We start from the raw sequence: 17,731 nt of genomic DNA on the forward strand, positions 1-17,731 counted from the left end.
AATAGTTGAGTGACCGTGCTAAAACCACGAAACTCGAGAGTGCTTCACACCTTTTCCCGGGGTAACAGAATTCCTTACTCGGTCTGTGTTCGCAGACTTTAAACGAAGTCAAAATTTCCTCGATTTGGGATTTAAAATAAATCAGTGACTTGGGACACCATAAATTATTCCAGGTGGCGACTCTGGAAAAATAAATAAATAATACCATTTTGAATAATGTCACTTCAATTGAAAAAACTCCCGATCCTCTAAGAAAAAGAAGGTGTGACAACAGCTTAAGAGTCCATTTGGCCAAGCTGTCAAAAATTACTTATTTTGAAAAGTGCTTTTGAAAATTAGCAATTTGTGTTTGATCAATTTGTTTGAGAAGTACTTTTTGCAAAATTTGATAAGTAAATTGTGTTTGGCCAATCTTTTCAAAAACTACTTTTGAGCGCCAAACTACTATAAAGTACAGTAAAAGTTTGTTTATAATTAGCGTTATTTAAAAAGAGAAATTTTAAATTTTTAGTACAAAATAATTTAACTAATTTTTATTTTTATTTTTATGTAATTAGAATATAAAATGTAAAGTAATATGTATTATAGATTTTAATCAATATAAAATATAAGTATGTAAAAGCAATAATATTGGTAGGAACATATATGCTTACAAGTTACATGTATGAAAAACACTATTACTTCTTGAGAAAATAACAAACTTGGTAGTATTGCATTATGTCAATTATATTATATGCATGCACGCAAAAAAAGTACAAATAAAATACAAACTGGAGATCATATAATATTGGTATACTGTAAAAGAAAAAAAATTATACATTATAAAGAAAGTGCTTGAATCTGGCGATTAGCCTTATTATTTCAAAGAGTAATAGGAGACGAAGAAAAGAAGAAACTACCGAATGAGAAAAGAAGAGATCTACTTATATTAGAGAGATTATTCAAAGTTGGAATAAGAGAAAAAGAATAAAAATACGGTAAAAATTGAAACAAGAAGAAAAGACGGTAGAGATAAAAAAAAAGTAAAGGTTAAATTAATAAGGGATAATTTAGGAAATATAATTTTGTGGTAAGGATATTTTTGTCTTGAAAACATTAATTTTCTGCTTCTGCTTCTTGAAAAAAATTAGAATTTGTAGCTTCTTCTCAAAAGTAGAAAAATTATTTGTGCTGTTATTTGACATGTCAATCTGACTTCTTCAACTTATCCTTTTATGTGTCTTCATTTGACTGGACACAATATGTAAAAATGTGAAAAGCATATCTTACGCCAAAAGTGTGCATACATATCAAAAATACCATTTGAATCTTCTAGTTCTAAACATGTCATATCATTTTCATATTAGAGTGTCGTAAGAGTAAAATGGGAGCATTGGAGTTAAAAATTTACTTAATAAAGAAAGATAACATTCTTTCGGATACATATTTAAAAGGAAAAAAAGGGGACAAAAACTGGAACAGATGGGGTACTACTTTTTGATAATATACAAGAACATCACTGACATGACAATTCATAATCTCATATCGACAGTGTTTCACATAACAATTGTGCCCTGAGCCCTGTAGACGAAAGGTGCACACTCTATCAATTATGGCGTGGACTACCAGGCATCACAGTACAAAAACATGGAGAAAACAAGATCCTAACATTGGCTATGCCAGAGCAGCTTCCCGATTGACATCATTTGACACAACACCCATGGGCTCCGCAGCATGTTCTGCCTCCAGGTCCTTCCTTGCATGGTGTGAGATATGAAGGTTCGCAAGGGAGTCACTTAGCGCATTGGTGGTTTCCTGGGCTCCTGCTACTAGAGCGTCCACCGCACTGTGACTGGTGGATGTTTGAGTCGGTACCTCGGCAAAATTCAGCTCCAGCTTCTTCAGCTCATCTTCAATACCTTCATCATCAATTTCTGCATCTGCTGCATTTGATCCTGAGGAGGAGCCAAACAACTAGCATTTTTAGCACAGAAACAATGCCAGCTAACTCTTTACTCATCAGAACTAATCAGATTGAGCAGATATGTTCAAATTGTTCGGTTTATCAGTTGATGGGTGAATATCTTCATAGTCAAAGGTCATATTAAGCGATGTCCTGACACCAAATTGAGATAGTATATATTAACCTGATAAGGTTCATTATCGTCCATCAGTTTATGAACTGGGAGAGATAATTCAACAAACGGGCTCGATCCATTTGGTTATGTTTTTTCCAGTGAATAGTATATAAGAATTTTCACTACCATGCTTACCGATTGAGTTAAAACTATCAATGCTTTCTCTTGAATTTTAATACTGTTAAGAATGTGACTCGAATTTCGGGGGCGTAAAACTACCTAGAATTTCATCAATCTGCTTCTGCGATTCAACACACTCGTTCAGCTCCTGTAGACACAGCTCAACTTCATCATAATCGATCCCATTTTCCTTAATAGCCTGTGTGCCAATTCGAATGGCTTCAGAAACCTGCCATTAATCAGGGTTAAGTTTAGAGTTGCCAAATCAGTTCAAAAAGGGCTAATAAGGTCATCTGTAACTTGTCAGTTTAGGATTAGAACAAGCACAGTTTCACATGATATAATATCCAGGGACTACTAAGAAGATCATTCAACCTCCTTTGAGGCTTCTGCATCAGAAATAATTGCAAGGACTTCCTCCACTCGGTTTAAAAGTGCTGTACATTTTTCTCTACTCAGAGAAGCCAGCTTCATTTCCCTTGAACACCTTAGAGCCACCTGTTTGTTCCCAAGTTTTAGAGAAGCTAAAGCAGATTCTCTAGACCTGCACATAGAACAAGCATCATATTATTGTGGTTAACTTTGAGGAACAGTGCTACCTTTATGAGCCCTGAATAGAGCTATTAAGTCTGAACTTCACAATAAGATTACGTCAAACGATTTTGAGCATGCTAGCCCTCTTCTGGCTGCAGGAAAGCACTTTCCAATATTCCTTCTTGATTTTCTTTTTGTTGGATGAAACACTTATTTTTGCAGGTTTACACGACAGATGCATTTATTGTTGGAATCTCTTCTCAGTTCGTATGAGCATTTAATAATGGAGGATGATAGTCCTTACCTTTTCCAGCGTTGATCTATCACATTAAGCTGATGCTCAAGTTTTTCTACTATCCCAATCAAATGCAGCACATCAAAATCTAGACTTGTTGTGCCAGAAAGTGCTCGTGCTGAAAGAGAGACTTTCACCCCCTGTATGGAAAAACTACATCCGTCCATATTACTAGCAGTGTTCAAGGATTGGTGAGCCAAGCTTCCAATGATTTAACAAACAAAAGCAGTAAATATGGCAGTATTAGGAGGTAGTCAAGATCTCTGGGATGGCCAGAAGTTTTAGGTTCCAATCATAAAGGAGAAACAACGAAACCAATTATTATGGAATGGAAATCAATAAAGATTGTAGGACATCCATATGACGATGTTCTTGATTGCTACAGGTAAAGTGAGCCCGGTGAAATAGTATAGTGCACTATTGCTTCAATACAATATTACTAACTCGTCCATCGCACTATTTTTGGACTAGTAAGTTTAATGTTTTAATACACAGGGATGTTTTTTTGTTAAATGGTATACTACAGGGATTAAGTTAAATTTGAGCCCAGACAACAGTGATGTTTTTTGCCAAAACCTCAAAAGAATGCTGCTTGTTCTCATCACAAAAATAAAAGAAAAAGAAAGAAAATAAGTTTCGCCATTTCCACCCCGTTCTCGTTCTTGGTATAGCTTTCACAGTAATACTATTTGAAAAGAGAAAGGTGAAAGGAGGAAAAGTAAACGAGAAGAGGTAAGGGTTATTTCCCTTGCTATACATGAAAGTAAAATGAGAGGAGATGTTAAAACAGAGGGGTAGCATACAACTATAAAATGGAGAGAAAAACACATCTCTTTTATTTCTCTTTCAATTATACCAAATAGCAGGCCATAAATGATGACTAATACTTGAAAAGAAAGCGATGAATTTCTCTTTCATCCACCCTTTCCTCTTTATCTGTGGAACCAAACATAGTATTGATAAATGAAATGCAAATGGAGAACAGCATTCCTACTAACATTACCTCCATTAAATCCTTCTTGTTTGTTACAAGGTACTTCGCTTTTCCGCATTCAGACAAGTGATTCAAGACTGCATGAGCTTCCTTGAATCCGCCAGAAAGTTCCTCGAACATTCTCCATGTAATTACACATGAAGCTGTCCAGTGGCTTTCGGATAATGCTTGGACCACTTGAAGAGCCTTTTCCTAGTTGTTTGTTTTGAGGGGTGGGGGGATTGAAAGATTAGAACATTCAATGAACCATTAAGGAAACTAAAGTGAAATGATTACTAGGGCTACCTCAAAAGGGAGGTACAGGAAATAAAGCCAAGAAACAAATTAAGGAAAACCATGGGAAAGGAGGAGCAAAAAAAACGAACAGTAACCAATGAAAGCACAAAAAAAGCAAGAACAAAGACAACATTTAACATCATGTAGTATAGGAAATAGTCATAGTCATAGACTGACAAAGGCAATGCTTGAGATAAGGCCATTCATATTTCCACTAGCCTATTTTTAACCGTTCTAATTTTACTCAGGCTTCTGAAAGTCAGGGATCAGCTTTATCTTAATAATTTATGACATCCCCTCCAAGTCTAGTACATAAAGATGAATAATATCAATGATTGGTTTAAGAACAAGAAAACAATTACCTTCAGTAATACAGGAATGATGTAATAGTCTTCGGCAAGCTTTTCTTGAGTAGGTGGTCTCAACAGACCTCCCAAATTTACTACTTTCTGCAAAATTTGGGAAACCCAGCCACTAGCTGGATCAGTGACTCCCACATTCTGCAATAGCTCACCAGCGGTATACATTTCAAGCTGCATGTAATGAACAGGATTGTTATGCTGCTGGCTGACGCAATTTGTGGACATACGCATGGGGCAGGAAAGAATTTCAGTTCCAGCATAAATCTGTAAACTTCTCATTTAAAGTTGATAACACTGTTCAACTAATTGAATTTTAAGATCATTTGCTTACAGTCTATTTTGATGATTAATAAGACAGTTCAAATAAAATAATCTTTATATTGCTGCAAAAGAGATGGTATCAGAAAGATCAAAAGGCGCGTTAAAAGTTAAAACCCACGTACAGCAGAGTTCACTAAAATAGAGGGGGGGGGGGGGGAGGACCAGATAGACTAACGAAAACCACCAAATCTTATATCCACAAATGATCTCTTCTATCCTTACATCAAACTAATCTTATAGAACAATTCATTCTGTTCATCTAGCTTGTCGTGAATTCCATTCCTCCATCAAACTTCATAAACAAGCCGGGACAAGCCTCGTTTTTTGGTTTTGTTTTTTGTAGTGTCAAAGCACTTTTCTGTTCTTTCTTGCTCTCCCTATGTTAACCTTCTTATCAGCTCTTTCAAATTTGCATTTTAATGAGTTTGCCTAAGTTTGAGATTGGTGCATAGCTGATTGATTGATATAATCTCTCTACGTTCTTGAACACCAATCAGCAAAATGAATAATCTTTTGTTGCTGACTTCCTTCGACATGTGCGCATGTCTTTGAGTCAATCTATAACCCTTCATGTCTTTAATTTCCACAAAATTACATTTTCCCACAATACAAGTTTTATTTTTTTAATTTTCTGAGAAAGCAATATAAGATGTTCCATTAAGGATTTTGCCCAATTTCCCTTTTTTTCCTATTTCAAATCAAAGACAGAATCACGCCCAATAATCAAAGCTGATGGGTGATAAATTTCAGTATGACATTCTTTAGAGATATTCTAAGATCTCATTCACTTTTTCCATGTTAGAGGGATCTTCACCGTTTCCAACTGTGTCTCCACATCCTTCTTATCAGGCGGAACTTTCCATAGTTTGAACAGATACTCTTCTCCTAATTTTACCATCTGACTTTTCCTTTTGACAAGAGGTCCCCAAAAATAAGTTTGCCATCATTCATTGCTCTATAGCAAAGCCTTCCTCTTCTAGCATCAGCGCTGAAGCTAATATTCTCTACTATCACCAAATAGTTTCCCCCAATTTCCTTCCATCCTCAGTAACAATTCACTGGGATCCTAATACCGCAGCTTTTAGCCTCTCTATTTCTGAAAAATGGTGCCCCGACAAGGTTGTGCGTACTTCAATTGTCCCACCAGGTATCTGCATATCCACCAATACATGTACTGATTACTTCTATCTACCCATGCTTGAGCAAATGGAAAGAAACCTTTTTTATAACACTACTGGTTCGAACCCTAGTCTTCCATAAGTATCATACTCTCTATTGTTTCACTAATGCAGATATGACCATCTTGTTGCAAATTCGACTTATTAGAATTTTACTGGAGAGACTCTTCTTCTGCATCTTCAGGTTGGGTTTCTTCTATTTTTTATATCCAATTACGGATCACCCACCCAATCTAGTTCTTCTCTCAGTTATCTGATCTTGCTTATGGATATCTCTCTTGACTTAGGATAGAATAAATGTTTTCTTCCATGCAAAGCACTCGTTTATCTTTTTACCTTTATTTTTAAACACTAACATACTAACATTTTTTGATCAAGAAATACTAACATACTGAAAACAACACACAATTGAGGCACCCAAGGCTATGGCATAATGGTCAATGAAGTGGGAGCAAACCTTGCAGTGGTGGAGCCAAAGTTCTCATTGAACGGATTCAACTTTTGTAAACATAGGTTACATCAAGTCTGCTTCAATTCAAGTCAAGGGGATTCAACCCTTGTATTTATCATGCATTTTATTATTTTTGGATAAAAATACATGTATAACAAGTATAATTTTTTAGCAAGAAGGGTATCATTTGAACCCCCTTGCTTCAAGGTAGCTGCGCCGCGTTTCTCATTTGCGTGAGCCTTGGTGGGTAGAGTTACAGGTACCCAGTAGAATAGTCGAGACGAGCTCAAGCTAGCCCAGATACCACCACTATTAAAAAAAATACACGCAATAGAGACTCAAACTAGAGGATATCAACTAGAACAACCACTAGGATCCCACTACTTACCTTATGCTCCTTCCCTTCATCCCCAACCAAAAATCACAAAATAACTTTGCAAAAGATTTTCTTATGCAATATATTTTCTAACTTACCAAAAACACATTGAAATTTACGACCACATGTAGATTATAATGTGAGACATACCAATACTTGTTCGAGGCACAAAGGGACGAGGCCTCCTCGGTCGAACCAAATCTTCACCTTCCATTCAGAACACAAAAATTGGTCAATTTGTCATGTTAAGGAGCATTATCAGAGTCACACACAAAAAAATATGATGAAATGACAGGAGAAGTAAAAAGAGAGAAACCTGAGAAGGACGAATAATGAAGATGTGAAGATGTCGAGCAACTTTGAGAATCAAATCCCTCCAGAAAATATAAAGAGGCTCCCAATCACTCCTCTGACCGCTGAATGCCTTGTACCTCGCAATCAACTTCACTTCATCGTCCCAATCAGGAACTTCTTTCCTCAAATATTCAATCAACCTCGACTCCTCTTCTCCTTTAACACTCTCCATTTGCTGGTTTTTGCCCATTAACTGTAAACCCTCTTAAAACGACAGGCCTCTAAATCCCTTTTATGAAAACTGGGAACAGAAAAGCTTCAAATTTGCTTCATATAACTCTATTTGAAATTGCTAAATTTTCGAAATTTTTGGTTTATCAGATCAAACTAGTGTATAACGCGGATAACAAAACCTATACAAATTATTTATTTCTTATTTATTCTTTATTAAATTACTACTATATATTAGGTAATGTTACTTTTTATTAACTTGTCAACAACATAATATTTTGATACTACTTTTCATTTAATGTAGCACTACTTTTCTTTTAATATAACATGAAAATACATTTTCACTCTGGAAATATTTTTATTTTTTATTATACTGATCAAAATTCTTCATAATTTATTTGAGTGATTCTTAATTATATTTTAATTTTTAATTAATTAAAAGTACAAATATCCTAAAATTATCTTTATTCCCTCTTTTTGTATATTCATTTCAACTCTAATATTTGATTAGTTTTCTCATTTTATATTTTACTGAAAATTTAAATAATATTATATATTTTTTACTAAATTATAATTTTTGAATTCATCAAAAGTATAAAGATAAAAGCTTACTATTATTTTTATAAAAAATCTATCAATACCAATATCGTTAATAATTCTTTCTTTTTTTAGTCGTTCTTTATAATTCTTTGTTTATTATGATTTGAATTATATGTTTATGTACGATTTTGTTACCATAATTCTAATTATAAGTCTTATATTTTTACTTATATTATGTCAAGTACTTAGTACTATACGTTTATTATTTTCTTTCTACAATATATGAAATAATGTTTTTATTTTATACATTTTTTACTTCTTCCAAAAAATATGTTCTTTTACTATTTTGTATAATGTATCACTATATTTAGGATTTTTTTTATATTATATGGAATTCGCAATTACACTTTTCTTCTATTTTATTTTTAATATAAAGTTTTGAATTTTATATTTTTTACTATGCTACTTGTAATTGTTTCTGTATACGGTAAAATCGGAGGTTCCAATTTTCAGTCGTTACAACGCCTCGAAAGCACATCTCGAAGGCTCAAGACTACGGTCGAGTTTCATCCATCGAGGGCCATCGACGCTCGACCTCGGGGCAGTACAGGCCGACGATTACTGAGAGAAAGTGGGGAGTTCCCAAGGCGCATAAATAGGGCTGACAAAATCTAGTGGACTAGTCCAAAAAACAAATCAAGGCATTAACTAGTTGTACCATCTCCATATCTTTGTAGTAAATGTATTTGTATTATGTTGGGATTCCCCCTCCCCCTCATATATAAAGGGGATCCTTGCCATTTTATAAACATCTGTTGTTCAATACTAAATACACAAGAACATCATCTTTGCTCTCTAACATATTCTCTTGATCTCGTTACTTCATTTATTGCTCATATTTATTGTGTTCTATTTATTGTTCTTCATTTATTGCTTATTATTAGCCATAAAGAGCCGTCATTGATTTTATTATAACTGTTAGTCGTCCATCGACTACCCTTGAGAACTCTAAGCTGGCCATCTGACTTGACCCCGAGGCCCCGAATAAACAAGCTCGAGGCCCCGATTGACAGTCGTTCGGTTTGGTTAACATCTTGTTTTTAATCTCTTATCTTGATTCCAAGTACCTCACTTAACATCTATTGCTCAAACAACTAGCATAAAAATAGATCACGTATTTTTAGAACCACAAAATCAAATTTAATTGTTATTACCATTTTCACGGTAAACAGCTTGGCGCCCACCGTGGGGCTAAAAATAATAGTGATTATTTTCTTGTTGGTTTCACTACGTAACGCAAGTTATCTTTCACACTTTTTCTTGCCCAAGATCTTTGATTTCAGGTCAAAATGTCTGATTCAGTAAACAACAATCTTGAGAACCACAGAGAGAATGGTGTGGATGTTCCGGGTGTTGGTGTACCACCACGAAACCCTGAGAATTCCCATGGATGTGGTCTCACGCGATGCCCAACACGTCGATGTAAGCTCCCATACTAACATGAGTGTGTACCAAGGAGACCAATAAGAAGCTCAGAAAACCCCAGTTAGGGAAGAATGGGAGGTTAACTTTCACGTTATTTTTGAAATGTTGCAGGCACAACAGCTGGCAATTGCCCAGCTGCAAAGTCACCAGAAAACTCCCAGCACGGTAGCACCGGGGATGACTCCTCTAGCCGAGCAGGTACCGGAGAGATCAAGCAACAACGGGTCGGCAGCCGACCCCACCATCGTAAAGATGCTTGAGGACCTCATGAGGAGGATCGAATCGGGTTAGAAGAAGATAGAGGCCAACGACAAGAAGGTCGAGACCTACAACTCCAGGGTCGACCAAATTCCGGGCGCACCCTCGACCCTGAAAGGTGTGGATTCAAAGAAATTCGTACAGAAGTCGTTCCCACAGGAAGCGGCCCTGAAACCCATTCCAAAGAAGTTCAGAATGCCAGACCTTTCGAAGTACAACGGAACCTCGGATCCCAATGAGCACGTTACCACTTACACTTGTGCAGTGAAGGGCAACGACCTAAAGGACGACGAGATCGAGTCCGTCTTACTGAAGAAGTTCGGAGAAACGCTTTCTAAAAGGGAAATAATGTGGTATCACAACCTGGACCCAAACTCAATATATTCATTTGCCATGCTGGCAAATTCTTTCATTAAGGCACATGCTGGTGCCATCAAAGTAGCTACAAGGAAATCTGACGTCTTCAAGATCAAACAGAGGGAGAATGAGATGCTGCGAGAGTTCATATGTCGCTTTCAAATGGAACGAATGGAACTACCACTGGTTTTCGATGACTGGGCGGTGCAGGCCTTCACTAAAGGTTTGAATGAACGAAGCTCGGTGGCTTCGAAACAGCAAAAACAGAATTTGGTTGAATACCCCGCCGTGACTTGATCGGATGTTCACAACCGATATGAGTCAAAGATCAGGGTCGAGGACGACCAAATAGGAGCCCCCTCGGGCTCAGTATACCTAAGCAGGCTTTTGGCGAAGGAGCCAAAGCCAAACAAAGAAAGGTACCAGTTATACGCTGAAGACAGGAGAAACGCCCCGAGGCGCAACATACCTCGAAATGATCGAAGGATGGACCGAGGCCAGAACCTCGGGGACTCATCAACAGATCTAGATTCGATAGGCATACGGGGCCAACGGAGGCACCTCGCTTGACAGAATACAACTTAAACATCGATGTATCAGACATCATGTTTGCAATCAGTAAAATTAGAGACGCCATGTGGCCCAGGCTTGTGCAATCAGATCCTTCACAAAGAAACCATAACTTAGTGTGTGAATTTCACAACACGCACGACCACAGGACTAAGGATTGCCACCAGCTCCGAGAAGAAGTAGCCTGACTACTCAGTAAAGGTCACCTCTGAGAATTCCTCAACGACCAGGCCAAGAATCAGTTCCGAGAAAAAGAGGCGACCAAGAAGAACGAAACAAATGAGCCACAACATGTCATCCATATGATCTTGGGAGGCATCAATGCTCCATAGGAGCCCATGATGAGAAGAACAAAATTATCCATCACCAGAGAAAAGTGAACTCGGGGTTACATACCCGAGGATGCTCTCACATCTAGCGATGAGGGCATTGAGACCTTGTCTTAGCCTCACAATGATGCACTGGTAATCTTTTTCCTTGTAAATACATTTCAAATTAAACGTGTACTTGTGGATCCAGGTAGCTCGACCAACATTATCAGGTGGTAGAGCAGCTCAAAATGCTTGACCGAATCGTGCCCGCCTCTCGAGTCCTCAATAGATTCAACATGGCGAGCGAAACAACGAAAGGGGAAATCACCCTCTCGGTCAATGTGACCAGCACAACCCAAAATGCCAAATTCCATGTCATCAAAGGAGACATGAGGTACAACACCTTGCTCGAAAGGCCATGGATACACTGCATGAGAGCAGTACCATCCATCCTCCATCAAATGATGAAATTCCCGATAAAGGATGGGATTAAAACCGTCTACGGGGAATAGCATGCAGCAAAAGAAATGTTTGTGGTGCACGATGTGATGCCGGGGCCAGTACCTCCACCCTCGAAGGAGACAAAGGATAATCAAATAGTAAAATAGCGATAGTAAACTATGTCTTCGGCTAAGCCCGACTAAACAAAATAAAGGATCGTACCGAGTCCTCGTAATAAGCGATTGAATCACATCGAGAACAGAAGCGTCGTCGACACTAAGGTATGGCCATTCCTTTTTTAGTTACATTTTCTACTAACCTGAATACAGGTATCTGATCAAAACGACCGAAGTGCTTCCCAACTCAAAGGCCTTAGGTTTCAAAAGCATGCATTGCACTCTTTTCCTTCAATCGGGTTTTTATCCCAAGAAGGGTTTTACCGGCAAGGTTTTTAACTAGGCAACATATATATGCTACCTAAGGAAAACTCAACAAGTATTCAAGGCTTCTTTTACAATCAACTTCGAATACTGGTGGGCATCCCCCCGGAAGGTCACCTACTCGGAGAAGCCAAGATGCGCCAAACGGGGTCTCGATAGGAAAATAATGTATCGGGACAAACGGTCGAACAAACCGTGTCCATATAGAATAACTGAGCCCTCAACAGCAAAAGGCATGTATGGTTGTACCAACTAATCAAAGAATACTTTCCAAAAGCATTTTGCATTCCAAAGAAGCTCGGTATTTTTGCAAAAACGATTCCTCTGCCAAAAAAGTCCCAAACACTCGAGGACTGGCATCAACAACTCAAAACCATACGACCCTCGGGTCGGAGCTTCAAACTCGAAAGCCCTCAATAAGGCAACATCTAGATCACTAAACGGCTCCAGATCCAAAAACATCCCAAACACTCGGGGACTGGCGTCAAAAACTCAAGGCCACATGACCTCCTGGTCGAAAATCCCAAAATCGTAAGCCCTCAATGAGGCAATACCAAGTTTACAAGTAATGTCTCCCGAGCCAAGAAGTCCTCGATGACTCGGGGACTACCGTCAATCACCATCTCCATCGACTTATCGACAAGCCGAGGCCATAAGACCCCAAATGGGCAGACTCGGTCTCATAAGACCTACATAAGGCAATAACAATCTGTAAGACCTCAAGCAAGGCATGAACCACACTTGTACCAAGTGACAATATCTGTAAGACCTCAAGCAAGGCATGAATCATACTTGTACCAAGTATCCAAAACTGCAAGACCTCAAAGGCATGTAAAACTTGTAAGACCTTACTAAAGGCATAAACCCGATATCAAAGTTAAGGCTATATATTGAACTTGTAAGACCCCTAAAAAGGCATAACCTCGATATAGACACCAAAACTACTTCACTCGGGACTCAAAGGCTCCAGCCAAACACAAATGACTATTGTTACAAGGTTGCACCAGCCAAACTAATGCGACTCGGGGACGTCCGACCGTCGCTATAAAATCATAGGCCTTCAATTACTTCGAATATACTTTGAAAAGAACCGGTTAAACATGCTACCCTCAACATAGGCAAAAGAGCTTCGACCATGTCAGCTCCTAAATATAGGCTTCGAGATACTCAGCCATCGAGCCAAAGCTCTCGAGGTGCTCGATCATTGCCATATAACTACTCACAATCGAGGTTCCTATCAAACCATCGAAGAGTCAGGCAAACACAATTTCAATAAAGTCCTTAGCGAGGGAAAAATAAAGCCTATAAGAGGTTGGTATAAGAGCCTCTATCGCCAGCCCATATGAGAGGTTATACCAACCCAATGCGTAGGAGCCACTGTCGCCATCCCATATAAAAGGTCGTATCGACCCAACGCATAAGAGCCATTGTCGCCAGCACATACAAAAGGTCGTACCGACCCAACACGTAAGAGTCTAAGGGCTAGCTTTAAATTAAAAAACTTAAGGGTCAAATGAGCTCGAGTCTAAACCCGATTCGGAGACTGAACCCAAAACAGTTAACTAAATATGCCTAAAAGCAAAAGCATAAGAGCTCAAAACGTCGACTTAAAATAAAAGGTCATACCAACCAAGCGCGTAAGAGCCTGCGGGCCAGTCCAATGAGCCCCAGGGCCATAACATGAATCTGAGGGTTCCCTTTTAACTCGAAGACCAATAAATCTGGCTAAAATCAAAACAAAGAGGAATGCATGAAAAATAAAACTGCAAGGCTTCTTTTCGTACATATATGCAAAAAAAATACAAGCTCCATTTACAAGTGCTCTTTGAAAGCACTATACGCAAAAAAGGAAGGCCTAATCTACATCCCCCTCGGGGACTATGGCCCGTCGGTCTCTTTCTCGCTATCTTCGACATTAGACAGAAGGAGCTTAGCATCATATATTCCGCTTTCGCCTGCTTTATCACTTCCGAGAGATCGAAGCCCCTAGCATGGATCTCCTCGAGGGTTTCCCTTCGAGATTTACACCAAGCGTATTCCTTGCTCCTGCCCTCGTGGTCAAGAGTCCTTCTCAGCTCAGCTTGAGCATCGGCAGCGTCCTTCAAGTAGACTGCCACTTTTTTGTCAACCTTAGTTTGGCTCATTAAGGCTTCAGCCCGGGCATCCACAACCTCGGCCTTTATCTTCAAAAGATCAGACTTGAGCTTTGTAATTATATCTGTTCGAACCAAGCTATTATCACGAGCTAAGCGAAGTTGAACCTCAAAGGCGTAGGCTTTAGCCAGAGCACCCTTCCCCACTGAAGCCTGAACGTCCGCCTGACTCTTTAACTCATTATACTCGCGCTTGGCTCGGCCAACTTCATTCCGAAGGCGCTCTAGGTCCTCTGTCTTTTTCTGCAACTGAAATAAACAAAACATTAGCCTCAGAAGCTAGAAGAAGGAACACACACTCCCTCGGAACAAAACTACCTGCTCTTTCAGGAAGCTCTCATAATTCGAGCTTTGACTCGCCTCATACCATAAACGCGCCAACTCATCTTCCCTTTCATCGCAAAAAAGGCTAAGGGATTTCTCCCCGTCAATGGCTTTTCGCAATCTGGCCTCACGGCGAAGTAGCTCACATTTGAGCTTATTAAAAGCTTGTGGAAAAGAAATATGGTAAGAAAGTAAATATTACAAAACTATAAAACCAGTACGAATGGCCTGAACCTACCTCTGAGCAAAGCTGTTGAGCTTCCTCAAGAGTTGAGTGTACATCTACTGGTCTGGCTCCATCTACTTCGATAGAATTTGTGCCAGTTTGGGACACGGTTGCACGATATACGTGCCCCTTGGCGTCGAACATCCCTCAAAGTGACTTCGACAGGAGAAGAAGCCAGCGGCAGAGAACCCTCGGGTGCTGCAGGTTCGGCTAAAATGCCCTCTCTAAGCCTCCGGGTCGAACTCATCTTGATACAATCACTATCGTCCTACAAAGGCCTCTCTTGCTTATTGTTGTTGTTGTCATCCCCCAGTCCTGAAGTCGGTGGTCTTTCTCCCTCTACTAAAGGGCACGACCTCGCTTTAAGTGACTCCACAATGCCTACGATGACAGAGTTAGTATGTAGAAAGAAAAATTTCCCTTCTGAGAGAAAGGGGGGAGCAAATCACATAGCACGTATCGTGGTGTTTTGCCTCCCACCTACCCTTAGATAAAGCTAGCCACTTACGCTCATTGCAACTCGAGTGGGTCGACAACTTCCGAACCCAATCCGGCAGATCGGGAACCTCGCCCGGCATCCACAAATCGCTGTAAAGAAGGAAAAGAAGGTACATTTACGGAGCCCGCCTTCACCATAAACAAAACTACGAAGGCATGAGTGTACCACTTATGTGTAAAATTCCATTCCTCAAGAAATGGCAGAAACTCCACTGGAATAATATCGATAGTCCGTACACGGACGAATCGGCTCATCCACCCCCGATCTCCATCTTTTTCATCATCAACAACGAAGGGCGTGGTGGATCGGCATCGTAGGGTTAGCAGACCTCGATGGTGAAAAGGTCGATACAGCCTGATGAGATGGCTAAGAGTGAATTCGAGCCCTACTTTCTCCGCAAAGAACCTCATCATCAATACTACTTTCCAAAATGACGGATGAATCTACGCCAAGGTAATCTAGTATTTTCGACAGAAGTTGAGCACAACCCTATCAAGGGGACCCAACGTAAAGGGGTATCCATACACGTTCAAAAACCCCTCGGCATGGTCCATGATGATCTCTTCTGGGGAAGGCACCCGCAGTACTACCTCTTCCCCCCATCCATAATCCTTCCTCGCCGACTCAAGAAGACCCCCCTCGAAACAAAATGCCCAGAGACGGAACCCCATTCTCCTTGTCGAGCGGACCTTGACGTAGCGGCTATGACTATGGTGAAACTAGAGAATTGGAGCGGGAATTTGAGCAAGAGCGTCAAAACTAAAATGGTGAAGAACCTAACGCAGGAAAGGAGAACTCTATAAAAGAGGATAACTACTCAGAATAGCGGAATCTCCAAAAGGGCGAAGACAACCCTATATATGGAAAAAACGGTGACCACCTGCCTGCCTCAAAGACTGATTAAAAATACTGCTAAAACGTATACCGCTTTGGAAAGATATGCCAGCGAAATCGCCTCGGTCATTTCGTAACCGTGCCATACACTTGACACCGCCATACGATGTTTCGGGGTTGGAGACCCCGCATCAACCAGGTCTCGAGATGGTACCCGATCTCGAGGACCTCCATCAAAAAGAAGATAGGCTCCACGAAGCCATTGGCATCATTGCAAGTCCCGAGATGGTACCCGATCTCGAGGAACTCCATCTAAAAGAATATAGGCTCCGGGAAGCCATTGGCATCATTGTAAGTCCCGAGATGGTACCCGATCTCGAGGACCTCCATAAAAAAGAAGATAGGCTCCAGGAAGCCATTGGCATGATTGTAAGTCCTGAGATGGTACCCAATCTCGAGGACCTCCATCAAAAAGAAGATAAGCTCCAGGAAGCCATTGGCATCATTGTAAATCTCGAGATGATACCCGATCTCGAAGACCTCCATAAAAAAAAAGATAGGCTCCAGGAAGCCATTGGCATCATTGCAAGTCCCGAGATGGTAGCCGATTTCGAGGACCTCTACCAAGAAGAACATATGCTCTAAGAGGCAACCAATATCACTACGAGATTCGAGATGGCACCCGATTTCGAGGGCCTCTTCCAAGAAGAAGATGAGCACTAAAACTCTACTCATATGGGCTTGGCCTCGAGGTACCATCTAAACTCGGGTAAGCCCTCATCCGGGATCTATCTGCAACACCCTAAGGCTATCTACACTGAGTTCAAAATAAGTCTCCAGGTAGCCCGAGCTTGAGCAAACCCCCACTCGGGGACTGCCCCCGAAATCCCAAAGGCTATCTTTATCCTCAGGCATCCGAGAAAATCCCCCCATGGAGGACTATCGCGGGGTCTAAAAGGCTAAGTCTCGTACTGAAAGTTTGAAGCCCTACTCGCATTCAATTCAAAGTCGGGGATCCCGACGACCCGAGTTTACCAAACCGATCCGGGCCTGGTCCAAGGGATGACAAATGGTTCTACGGGGAATTGTATTAATCAATCAAGGGCCAGAAGAAATACTTGCACCCAGGATCGATACTCGCACCAATCGGTGGAGTCGTGCATTCAGATTCTCCACAAGCACAAATAAAAAGAAATATAACATCAATCAGAGGCGCATTGAAGAAATATCTTTGTATTCATAAGCACACGGTTACAAAAGCCCACGAGGAGTCCTTACATATGATTACAAAAGCTCACGAGGGGTCTTTGCACAGATACAAAGAAGCAAAAAAAATACACATATAGTAAAAGCCAAGAGTCTAATCTATTCTGGGGGATGCATCCTCGACGATAGTATCTTCGAGCACCATCTCCTCGGGGGTCTCATCTCGGTCTTCCAAAATGGTATCTCCAAGGGAGAAGATGAAGAAGAGGAAAGTGAGAAGATGGAGAAGAGGAAAATGAAAAAGCAGAAAAAGATGAAGAAAAAGTCATAGACCGACCGCCAAAGAGCAAAAGCTTTTATCAGACCGAGAAAACCACGGCCCAATAAGAGACTTGGCGAGTGCCGGCCTTACCTGCACGACTACTTTGAGTCCACTTCTTGGAACATTGTGCCGTGCAAGTTAGCAGCCGGTAATGCCACTTCACCCCACGAAAAGCAAAAGGGATGAAGTGCCATACCATGCCGGAGTAGGGAGGTG

General features: G+C 40.3%; 1 protein-coding gene across 1 annotated transcript; it reads right to left on the reverse strand.

Annotated features, from left to right (window-relative positions):
- Window positions 1-1,372: 1,372 nt before the first annotated feature.
- On the reverse strand, window positions 1,373-7,737 carry LOC107816151 (uncharacterized). Its single transcript, XM_075244487.1, has 8 exons — window positions 7,341-7,737; window positions 7,175-7,231; window positions 4,699-4,869; window positions 4,070-4,252; window positions 3,076-3,206; window positions 2,613-2,781; window positions 2,337-2,466; window positions 1,373-1,934 (listed from the first exon to the last, which is right to left on the reverse strand). Exons 1-8 carry the CDS (start codon window positions 7,566-7,568, stop codon window positions 1,654-1,656), a joined length of 1,350 nt encoding a protein of 449 aa, XP_075100588.1. The 5' UTR covers window positions 7,569-7,737; the 3' UTR covers window positions 1,373-1,653.
- Window positions 7,738-17,731: the final 9,994 nt, after the last annotated feature.

This window comes from Nicotiana tabacum, chromosome 22 (assembly GCF_000715075.1).
Source record: "Nicotiana tabacum cultivar K326 chromosome 22, ASM71507v2, whole genome shotgun sequence".
In the NCBI taxonomy this organism is placed as follows: Eukaryota; Viridiplantae; Streptophyta; class Magnoliopsida; order Solanales; family Solanaceae; genus Nicotiana; species Nicotiana tabacum.